Source organism: Eptatretus burgeri, chromosome 4 (genome assembly GCF_056783735.1).
Source record: "Eptatretus burgeri isolate ZD-2024b chromosome 4, Ebu_testis_v1, whole genome shotgun sequence".
NCBI lineage: Eukaryota > Metazoa > Chordata > Myxini > Myxiniformes > Myxinidae > Eptatretus > Eptatretus burgeri.
In genome coordinates this window covers 11,915,710-11,928,209 of record NC_140964.1, presented here as the reverse complement: position 1 = coordinate 11,928,209, position 12,500 = coordinate 11,915,710, and the positions used below count along the sequence as shown (strand labels likewise).

General features: G+C 43.9%; 1 protein-coding gene across 2 annotated transcripts in view; it reads left to right on the top strand.

Annotated features, from left to right (window-relative positions):
• LOC147027489 (integrin alpha-6-like) overlaps positions 1 to 7,709 on the top strand; it is a 142,718-nt gene extending 135,009 nt beyond the window's left edge. For both annotated transcript variants that reach the window (XM_085876955.1, XM_085876954.1), the window contains exon 26: positions 4,176 to 7,709. In XM_085876955.1, coding sequence (XP_085733081.1) covers positions 4,176 to 4,313 — 138 coding nt within the window. In that variant the 3' untranslated portion in view covers positions 4,314 to 7,709. The remainder of the gene's footprint in view (positions 1 to 4,175) is intronic.
• The last annotated feature ends 4,791 nt before the right edge of the window (positions 7,710 to 12,500 follow it).

Genomic DNA, 12,500 nt, shown 5'->3' with positions numbered 1-12,500 from the left:
ATCATCATTAAAGGTACATTGATTTTACTCAGTACAACTCCCACATTTTTGAGGCAGTTCCACCAAATTTTCTGTGCACTTTTGGGGTCCCTGCACGTCACGCCCAGATTAACAATGGCACCTGAGGAGCATAGGCTGGGGGTCTTTCGTCTTGGCGGGGGGGGGGCTCAAACTTTATCTTTATTTGCCTTTTCACTTTTATTCAACACGAGAGCAATGGTACCTGGCATTCCACCTCCCACACCTTTCCCTCCCTCCTCCCTCCCACAGACGACAGATGTTTTTGTGGTGTGTGCTTGAAAGGTTCTCGATGGTCTAAAGTCTAAACTCTAAAGGGTACGTTCCATTTGTAGTTATTACTGAAGGTGTTGAAAGGATCCATCCATCCATAGTGACCATACTCTGTGCAGAGCGTTGGTGCTGCCTAAGCAGTCTCCTTGGCTATTGGGCGCGATGCTAGACAGGTCGCCATTCCGACACAGGATACCAGCATGGTGGCACTCATTTTGCCGACTTCGGAAGGATGACAGGCCGAGTTAACCCCACCTGGTATTAATTCAACAGCCAAATGGGATTTGAACTCAGGATCCTGGGATCCCACGCCCACCACCCTACCCATTAAGCCAACACCAGGCATGTTGAAAGGATCTAATCTCTCAAACATGTAAAAAGTGTCTAAAATGATCCAAGAGGTCTAAAGCTCTAATTGGTCAAGGGTCCATGCTGTCTAATTTGTCTGAAGGGTGTAAGGGGCTTTAAGGGTCCTACGGGTCTTTGGAGTCGAAGGAGTTGAAAGGGTCCAAGGGTCTTTGGGGTCATAAAGGGTCTTAAGGTTATTCGAGATCTTAAAGGTCTTTGGGGTCTAAAGGGTCTTCAGGTTCATAAAGGGTCTTTGGGGTTTAAAGGGTGTTGGGGTCTAAAGGGGGTCTTTGGGTTCATAGAGGGTCTTTGGGGTATTTGGGATCTAAAGGGACTTTGAGGGTCTTAGGGGTCTCAGTGGCCAGAGTTCTTAAAGGGTCTTAAAAAGTCAGGGATCTTTGGGGTCTTAAGGATTTTTGGAGTCTGAAGGGTCTTTGGGGTCTAAAGGGTCTTTGGGGTGTTAAGGGTGTTAAGGGTCTTTGCAGTCTTTAAAGGTTGAGGTGGTGGATCAAAATACCCCGAGAATAATCCCTCGGTCGGACTTGGCCCGTGTGCGAAATGTGGTGGTTGTCGGCCCAGCCGTTTATGCAAAAAACGTGAACATAACGACAGATAGACAGACAGACGACAAATTTTATTTATTCGAAGTATTTATCATCCAAGTGCCATGCTGGAGTATGTGAGCAACCTTAAGGGAGCAATATTTCCTGGAAATACGTTAGTATTTCAGCCATATTTGTGTACGTGATAATCGGACGGCCTCTGAGCATGCAATGTATTCGGTAAATGTCACAGTGAAGTGTTTCCTCGCCGTGGGTTTTTATTATTACTTATTAACACCACAAAGGTGGTGAAGGATTGGCTGTCCATTCACAAAACAACTTTGCTCTCCCACTTCTCACATCTTCCCCAATCTCGTGCGAGTTCCCTCGTTCCTCATCCCACCCACCTCCACCACATTTTCAGTTTTCACCAATTCCCTCACAACACAGTCCGGTCTCCAGCTCTCAGTGATTCGCTGAATCACTGGCAGTGTACCACAACGCTTCTGGCGGGGTTAGAGAGCACATGAATGGTGAGTAGCAGCCCTTATAAAAGAGGAAAGTGCTAAATGTGTGATAACGCAGTGAAAGGCCCTGTCACACCTTGACGATTTAGCCAGCGTATGCCTGACGTATGAAAAATTTGTCTAAAAGGCTGGCACACGTCGTTACTCATAAGTCGATGCACGTCAAGGCAATGTTTAGCATTCCCGAAACTTATTTCTAACCTATGAGTAACGTGTTGTAGGAAGTTACGCGATCGTTGACACACGTTACTTGTAAGTTACTCATAAGTCGAAACACGTCAAGGTAATGGTTAGCATCAGTGTTCCAGACTCCCTGGTTTTTTTTCTTTTTTTTTTTTTTCTTCGGTATGACGGTGATGTTGACACTTCGGTTTCTAGTGCGGTTATAATATAATATAATGAATAGGCTTCCGCTCAACGACTTAAATGATAACCGCACGAGAAATCGAAGTGTCAACATCACCGTCATACCGAAGAAAAAAAAAAACACGGAGTCTGGAACACTGATGCTAACCATTACCTCGACGTGTTTCGACTTCTGAGTAACTTACAAGTAACGTGTTTCGATGTTTGTCAACGATCGCATAACGTGCCTACAACTTATGCCAGCGTATGCGGAACGTGTATCATTCGCTGGCATACGTCGAAAAATTTTAAACATGCTGAAAATTTGTCGCCGTACTCGGCGTACTACGACGTATGCCAGCGTGCTTCAGCATGCTTCAGCGTGCTCTTAACGTATACAAAACTTACCCATAACGTATTCAACGTGTGCCAGCGTATTCGGCAAATTTTTCATACGTCGGCATACGCTGGCTAAAACGTCAAGGTGTGACAGCGGATTGACACTTCGATGTCTGGTGCGGTTATGATTTGAATCGTCGAGCCGCAGCCTATTAATAGCCTATGCCACGTGATCTTCAGCAATACGCTGCCGCGCGCTATGCATAAGTTAGACTATCGTTGGGCATAGGTTGTGAATGCTGACAACACGCTCAGCATTCGTTGATACAAGTTATCTATATGTTATCGAAACGTTTTGTGTACATTACTAACACGTTATGCATACGTCCAACTCGTTATGAATACATCCAAAACTGGAAAAAAAAAACATCAATAGTTCAGCGTACGCCAGCGTTTTACATACATTTTGATACCTTGCCATACGCTGGCTAAAACGTCAAGGTGTGACAGGGCCTTAACACACCGACTTTGGGCCAACAACGTCGGCTGGCGGCGTCATTGTCCAGCTGTAATGTGTATACTTTGTCATTAAACAAGGATTTAGTTATTTTAGTATTTATAACTTGAGATTTCATCATGCATTATTATTGTTTTATTGTATAATTATTTCCCAGGTTGCTGAGATGAAATCCTGGAGAGGCAGTTTTGAACTATGAATCGATGAGTGGCCCACAAAGGGTAACACCTTCCTCATTCGAAAATCACGAGAAACCCAACTACCTCTGCAATATCGTCCAATAACATGTCTCCGAACAACATTCAAACTTCTGACAGATTTATCACAGAAATGATGAACCATCACGAGAAACCCAACTACCTCTGCAATATCGTCCAATAACATGTCTCCGAACAACATTCAAACTTCTGACAGATTTATCACAGAAATGATGAACCATCCGACGTATTCGCTATTTCAATAAATTTGGCTTTGATTTGAAATTCGGAATCTATTTGTCGATACAAGGGGTGAGGAGGACCCTAGGGTGCATTTGAATCCATCCTTGCTGCACGTGATCTAAACTTGGTCAGAGTTTTCATAAAACTTCTCAAAAAATTTTTTTTTTTGAGATTTTGGGCTCCCACCCATGCGAGTCGTGTATGTATATTTATGGCAGATGAGCATTAAAATTGAAAACCAGAGTTACAAGCCGATATCAAGTCTTCCGAGCAGTAAGACCTCGAGTTGAAATAAGTAACCATGAAACACATTCAAATTTAACATTTTTGAAACTGGCAATTTTATAATGCTTATTGGTGTGGCAGTCTCCGCGAAATAAGAGTGGCAAAAATTGACGGAAAGAACAAGCACCATAATCGCAGCAAGAACATCATATCAGGCTTCCAGCTTGGAAATCCAATTGTTGCACATTAACAATTATTATATAAATTTTGCATGCGTTTTGAAAGAAAAAAAAAAACTATCAAAATATTATACTTGGTCTATTCTCCGATTCCAATTGCTATGCTTATAATGAATCATAAATAATTTGTGCCGACAATGATGGTAGATGAATGATGGCTCTGATGAGACACTCGCATTACCTCTGCCTTCTCTATTATGACCTAATGACAATCTCTACATGCATTGTTTGTTGTGATCTCCAAAACATTTGTTCATGTTTCATTGCTTAATTGGTATATTATAAAGGAAGCAATTTGATGCTTGTAAAAGGAACTTTTAATGAATGCGTCGATTGAAAGATTATTCTGCATGTTCCCACAGTGTCACTTCTTCAAGCGATCGCATTATTATGAGCAGATGCAACGAGCGACGCACATTCCAGAAGACCAGCGTGAGGCTACGAGAGCAGCGGAGCAAGCAGAGGAGCTGGATTGTCTGCAGCCTAAAGTTTCTCAATAGTTATGTATACAAGGAAAACACGTGGAAGGATTCCCTATCAAAAATATAAAAGTGGTTTAGCGCGTAGAGATATATTTGGAGAAATGCTTATATTTGGAGAAACCCAATCAGACTTCCCCGGCAAACTTCAACTCATTTATTCTACTTCGAAAATAATCAATTTTTTTAGCTAAGACCTAGCGCTGAATACAATTCAGCCGGTGTTTTCCGATGACGAGAAACCGTGTCTGGTAAAATTGTTTGTCTTTACCAACAATGCTCAATTATCCTCAAGCAAGCAAGTTTTCAAGAGCCGGAAACCGTTTTCTCGATTGAACAATCCTCTGCAACAACGGTTGGCCATTAATTTGTGAATGTGCCGTAAATCATTATGTTGAACAGAGAAGAGAAGATGACGATGTCTGCAGCCATCATCATACTGAGGATAGATAAGGTTCTTGACATTCTCAAAAATTATCTGCAAAAATGGATTAAACAAGTTTGGCTAATTCTCCTGTCTATTTGATCCAAAGGTACTCGACGTAGATATGTCAGACTTCTGCTAATTTGTCGATTTCTACCTTTTGCCTCACAATTGGTCAATGTAAAATCGAATAGTTGAAGTTCTTTTAAATCCTTGCTGTTGTAATAATGTCAACAGCAAGGATTGTGGGTTTTAAAAAAAATTAAACAGTAAATTTTAAACTTTTGGGGGGGCTTTTAAATTATTCATCTTCCTTTTTTCCATTTGCCACTGGCATACCTGAAAACTAACCATGGTATTGTCTCAAATGGCCACTTGTAGAATATTTCAACTTGCACAGCCATTATGGGCGTCCTTCTTAATGTAACACACCCTGCTGACACGACGACAACAATTGTTCATCAAAGGAAGTCAATTTCCCCAACGATCAAACTGGAATCACACGTGTCAGAGTCAAGCTATCCTGCATGTCTGTCATTACCTCCGTCACCGGAGGTGAAAGGAGGTTACGTTTTAACCCCCGTCAATTTGTCTGTGAGCAGGATGTCTCAAAAAGTTGTGGACGGATTCGGACGAAACTTGGTGGAGAGCTCGGATGTGCGACATGGACAAATTGATTAGATTTGGTGACGATCCAGATACTAGAATTATTAAAGTAATTATTCACCATTGAGTGATAGGGCCAAAAACTATATACTGCATAGCACAATATCTCAAAAAAAAAACATGGATGGGCTATGACAACACTGGGTGGATGATTTGGGTAAGTGACAAGAACTAGTCGATTCGATTTTGGTTAAAGTCTGGATCCAGATCCGGCCTATCAGTGGGATACAAAATGTAAACTGTTCTGGCCGGCAGAGGTATGCGCTCTACTTTCTGGAATCTTTCTGGAATCACAAGTGTAATTGAATCGAACACACCAGCTTTGCCAATTCAACCAAGTTTGTTCGGTTCACTCAAGATAATATCAACTTCGCTCTACTGGATCACTCCTTGACAGGATATTTTTTGCTTATCAATGATTGTACTCCTTAAAAAAACTTAATATTTCCTTTTTGCATCTTTCGAATGAATATTTTCTGAATTCTTAATTCGTGGGTAGTCGAAGATCTTAGTGTAATTCTTGTTGAAAAAAGTTGAACTTCCTGGTTGGAATGTCCATGTGCTTCCTTGTAAAGTATTTTAAATACTGCATACGCAAGTTTCAAATTCTCAATTTTATTTCGTTTTTCTATTTTTAATTAGAAAATTGCACATAGATAGTAAATTACAATCATGTGAGAACATTCAAAGGTAGAATATATAAATCCTGGTTACAAAAGGCATGTGTCTGTGTCGGATCATTTTGCTGCTTTACGTCAAAGATATATGTAAAGTGAGTAAAAAGTTATTTAAATATTCATGTGAAAATACACTGCACATTGTGAATTTTCAGATAACATTTAATCTGACTCAGTGCCGTAACGGTTAGAGCATCTGCTCTGAGTCTGGGAGGATAATCGCTTGAACCCGACCCCGGCTGAATCATACTGATGACTAAAAATGGTACGTGCTGCCTCCTTCCTTGATGCTCAGCATTTAAAGAGGGTAGAGCACGGACAAACAACCATAGTTTGGTAACCATTGCACAGACTTGATGGGACTGTTGGCCTCTTCCTGTGTTGTAGTTCCTTGAAAGATAGTTAATAAAATATTCTTAAGTTTTATGTCAGGAAGCATTATCGGACACCGCTATCGTGGATTTGCTGTTCACGGACCTCGTGTATTCACAGGTCATGAAGTGTAACATGCTTCACGAATTCGCTGTTGTTTTTTTTAACGCTTCAGGACTGGCCTCCTATATCCACCTGGGAAATTGGAAATCAGCCAACATCACTGCATTAAATAAAAAGGCGCAAAAACTGATCCCAATAACTACAGACCAATTAGCTCATTGTACTTCCCAGATCATCAATTCGGATTCAGACCTGGTCACTCAACCTTGAACATGCTGCTTCTATTCTCCCAACAATGGTGGATGGAGGCCCTCAATATCAGACATGAGATCAGGGCTGTCTCTCTGGACGGCTCTCAAGCTTTTGATACAGTCTGTCATCCTGTCTTGCTCTCCAAACTGTCTGCCTGTGGTATCCAAGGCCAACTCCAGTATTGGATTACTCACTTCCTCCACTCTCATAGACAACGTGTAGCTCTCAACAGAACCCTTTCATCTCCTCTCCCTGTCAAGGCTGGAGTACCCCATGGCAGTGTTCTCGACCCATCTTATTTGTAATCTTTATCAATGATCTCACTGACTCTCTGGAAAATCCTCTTTATCTCTTTGCTGATGACTTCACCCTGTGCCGTGACATGTCCATCCTTATGACAGACAGGCAGCAGCCTCTTCCCTCTCCTCAGATCTTGATAAAATCACAAACTGGTCAAACACAATTTTGCTTAAGTCTCCATCTTGTCCACCCTTTGCGTTTTCCCTTACCCCCATCTTTACCTGCATCCTTGTTTGTCCGTCTCCGACTACTTTCTCCCTCCACCCTGCTGTTGGTGTTTTCCCTTTCTCCTGCTGTTCCCTTTGTTATGCTGTGTCCTGATTTCTTCCACGAGCCAAGACCATGTTTAAAAAAAAAAAATTCAACAATGCCTGACATTAGCGGACCCCAACATTTGTGGCCTTTTTCAGGAATGTATCCCCCACAAAAAGCAGGGTCTGACAGTATTGAGCAATTGTCAAATGTTTTGAACACCCTCATAGGTTTCACCAGTTTCAAAGATCACTTTAGATTATTCACCTGTATTACCTGAGAACCATAATAAATATTTATTTAATAAAGTGATATGGTATGATGTTCACATTTGTAACAAACTGCATTTAGGGATATCCTTAAACCTGGTGACTAACTTTTGAACCTGAACAATAAAATTACCAGATCCAGTGTAATGTTGCAATCATTTTTACTAAGTCAACACACTTCAAAGAGTATCACCATTTCTCCATCTTTAAGTCCCACATTGTAGAATCATTTTGCTTCATGTTGAAAAACAGGAAACAGTCAGAGATAAAGAAATCCGCTGAACAGGGCTAGGGGCAGGGGAGGGGGGGGGAGGAAGGACTTTGAAGCCTAATTTTGAGGCTCTGCAGTTGCAATGTGAGTTGTGTGTGGATTTGGGGCATTGTCCTGGAGAAGTAAAATTCATTGAGTGCTTCTTCTTCTTTATTTCTCTTTAGCATTGTCTTTTCATCATCTATGTACAACAACATGACTGGACAGCTGACCTGATGTCACCCATAACTGTAACCTGACATACTTAACCTAAAGTGCTCAGAGGATCCAAAAAACCCCTCCCCCCCCCACCCCCGAGCACACAAAAGACCCAAATGACCCCGATAACTCAAAAGGCTGAAAAGACCCCAAAGACCAAAAAAGACCCCGAAGACACAAAATACCCCAAACACTGAAAAGACCCAAAATATCCCCAAAGACCTAGAAGACCCTGAAGACCTAAAAGACCCAAAAGATTCCAAAGACCCAGAAAACTCAAAAGACAAAAAACACCCCGAAGACGCTCCCAAAAGACCGAAAACACCTACAAGACACAAAAGACCCAAAATATCCCAATTACCGAAAAGACCCCGAGGACCATGAAGATCTAAAATACCGGAAGTACACAGAGGACCCAAAAGATCCAGAGGATACAATACTCTGGGGACCCCAAACGCCCAAAAGATCCAGAGGACCCAAAAGACCCAGGGGATCCAAATGATCCAGAGGACCTAAAATACCTGGAGAACCCAAAATACCTAGAAGACCCAAAAGACACAATGGGACTATCATGGACCCATGGAAATTCTGCATCATGTAAAATGTGACTTTAGGTCCCTAACTCCCCCCCCCCCGCCAACACACCCACAGACATTCCCATCACCTTAACCCCCCTCCAAACTCTGACCTCTCTCTGCCCCCCACCTACCACCACACCCAAACTCTGTGCTCCCCTCCCCCTTTCTTCAAATCCCCCCACCCCTTCAAAAGCCTCAAACCCTTCGATTTCCAACTTTGTCCCCTCTCAGCCTCCCTCCCCAAAACCAACTCTGTCATCCCGTCCCCCTTTCTTCAAGTCCTCAACTGCTCCAAACTGCAAGTACTCAATCCCCCTTCCAACCCCAAGTCCTCATCCCCCCCCCATTCCCATAGTCTCATTCTCCCTCTTCCAACTCCATGCACTTTCACCCACAACTCTCTGTCCTCCCCTCCCCATTTCTTCCTGTTCTGAACAACATTACACAAATAGACAGACACAGGAAACTTTGGCACATGAGAAGGCCATTTGACCTATCATGCCTACATTGTTCCTGTTCCCGTTTGTTTAGAACAATCTTAAAAGTAAACAAAGATGGAACGTAAAATTTGCAATCACTTCCCCACTTCCCTTTTCCGCACTATAACCCAGAGACCAGTGTTTGTGTATTTGTTTGTTTGTTTGTTTGTTGCGCTACTACTCTGACAGTTGTGGGCCGATTCCATCTAGACTTGCGACATCGGATCAGCATGACCCCAATTAATGTATAGGGGTGTTTTTAATCTTTGCTGGTGGCAAATTCAAATTCTCCATGTAAATGTGTATCGTGTAGCGCCGCCTCCATATGGGCGAGGGTATTACATCTTCACCATTTACAGTACAGTATTCCTGTCCCCATGTTTTCCAATGCAGTGAGGTGTTTTGAATTATAACAGAAGGTATATTTTGCTTCATGCACATAACTTCATGGGTTGTTTTTTTTTTGCCTACACAGACCTGTTAGTTGCCTATACACCGTCCAAATAAAGGTATGCATCAGAAGAACGTGTTGCTTGTTTAGAACACGATTGCCCATGGAGTGGGTACTCTGCTCGTGCTAATAATAATTGAGAATAACATACACTTTCAGAAAATGTTACGGGTTTTGGGGAGTGTGAGGTTCACGAGGGGGTAACTCTGACCTGCTTCTCAACCTCCGACCCTGAAGCCAACGAGTCAGACAACTCCGCGACCCGACGGGTTGCAAAGCAATTACGGATGCCATCCGAGGTGACTAAATCTGGCAGGGCATCCACGCCAAAGCTTGCCTTAAATTCCCGATGATTTAGCCCCTCCCAGATGGGGAACCATACTCTCGACTTCCCACTTTCATCTACTTATTACGCAAGGCTGAGCGAAACCGTAGGTGTGACGTCGGCTAATCTAGCGCAGCGAATCAATGTGTACAACTTCCTGTCTATTTAACACATGCAATGTCTAACCATGTCCAGGCACGAAGTGCAACGCTTTTTCCATACATAATGAAGTGTGGTGCATCTCGCACGCATGATACGGCAGGTGCTGTACAAAGGACGTTTTACGTGCAGAGAGGGGCTAGAGGACACCTACGATGTATTTGGTGCGTAGGTCGGCTCGGAGTAGGTAGGCTCGGAGACAGCCTCAGCGACCCGGGGGTGCCGAAGATCAAGTTCGGCAGATGGGTATCCCTGCCAATGGAGCTACGCTGCCCAGCCACGAAATTGTGCAAGAGCACGAGTGAAAATTTGCGGGCCAGGCCCAAATTAATAACGAACACCAACACAGGCGACAGGAATCATGGTTTCTAGAACTGATAGTTTCAAGAGACAGGCGTGTTGAAAAGCCCCGGGGATAGATTAAAGTTAACAAATGCCAGGATAGATAGGAAACGTGTTCCCCTTTGCACCATCCATCCCTTTGCTGTTCGTAGGCCGCTCGACTCACCTTGGAAATTTCTGAAATCTGTGGGAGTTATTCTGAGGCTACATTGGGCCTCCAGACAGATTAACTTGTCTCTTCCTTAATCCCCTCAAAAAGGGATCTTAGGGATTGGGAGTAGACAGTTTTGAGAGATTAGCCGAACAAGGCCAATAAAGGGGTTAGGGACACGCGTAATTATAAAATTATAAATAAAATAAAAATAAAAATAATAAAAAGTCTAAATTTTGTTTTGTTTGTGACAAGCTAATGGGAGTGGGTATGGACAAGGACAGGCATAGGCGATATGTTGGGGGGAGACCATAGGGTAGGTCCGAGCCCGTTTTCAGACCGGCCGGCGCCACCGCACTCCCTCCACAACCTCACGAGACCAGACTGAGGCCGGCCAGCTTCGTGCGCCGACCTCCTGTAGTATTGCATCTTGCCTGGTCTGTGTTTGCCATGCCATGCTTTGCCTGCCTTTGCCTTGCCTCCATACCCACCCATGCCTTTGTTTGCTTTCCCATGTCACAACCTTCACCATGTGCTCCAGAACCATATCTGAAAGTATTTGCAAGGACTACCCTTCAGGCAGCTGCGTTACCGGGGACTGCACTGAGCAGCCCGTACATCCATCTCCTTGTTGTTGCATCAAGGTCAGTTCAAATGGACTGGGGACTGCACGGAGCAGCCCGGATATCTCCTTGTTGTTACATAAAGGCCAGTTCAAATGGCCTGTGAAACGGCGTATGGCCTGCCATGTGAAGGTGAGTTGCCTCCAGCAGCCGAAAAAAAAGAAGAAGAAAAAAGAAGAATAATTCAACGAAAAACAAGGGACCTTTGAAAGCCCTAAAGAAGTCTGACCATCCACAAATGTTGCCATTTGTTGTGTTTTGTCTCCTCAAATCACAGGTCCTGGGCCATGGGGAGTGTAAATATTAGAAATGTACATAGTCCTAACCCACCTGTTGTTTGTTTAGTGCCGGCAATGTAGTTAAGTTGTCTGAATAAGTCTGTTAGTTTAGTTACGCAACGCACTAGGTTATTTATTTTTGGGACATGTATTCAAAATGTCGCACTCAGGGATCCATAGGTAAAACGTACTAGGGGAAAACCTACACCTGCATGCCACACGAAGATTAACAACTCGGATCGAGTCTATCAAAAAGTGGGGGGGGGGAGGGGGGTAGTGTTACGGATCTGGAAACCATATGCATTCAAACATACAGATGTCCCAAGAGTCAGTTATTCCGTTAAGTACATGTGAGACAGGTCCCTTACTTTTGTCTAGTGGGAGAATCAAAGGTGTGCGTTACGATGTCCTTTTAGGTAGGTTATTACATCTCACGACCATCCAACAAACCATCGAACGACCATCCAATAAACCATCCACCAAACCATCTAATAGACCATCCAACAAACCTTCCAACAAACCCTCCAACGATCATCCAACAGACAATCCAACAACCAACCACAGAACCTTCTAGCGCTTGCAACCCTAGCTTCGCTGGCCACAGCATACAGGGCAAAAACGCCCAGTCCACCGTTCCTTTGCGCTTCTACAAACATTCCTTTTCAATGTTGGATCTTCCCCTTGATGAGTCCACACGCGTGGAGGGGGGGGGGCTCCTGGTTTGGCCGAGGCCTCGCCCAGAAAGGGCGGACCCCATGAAGACCCTGTCCAATCGGGGCGGACGGTGACGTCTGTTTCACCGAGCCCCGGCCCCATTCAGGGAGGTCCATAAAAATATGACGCGATCCTCAGAGTGGAAGTTTTTTGGAGGAGTTGAGTTGGTTGGTGTGCATCGTGCGGTTTGAGCTGGAGTCTGGGGCATTCGAGTGGAGTTCTGCATTTGGCTGGCATTCGTTGGAGTTTTCCTGGGTCCCGTCCGCGACCCTGATCTCCGCCCTGAGACTCCAACTGCTCCGCTCGGGTTCCTCCAGGGGCACGAGCCCCATGCGTGTGACTGTGCCCCGAGCCGCACGACCAG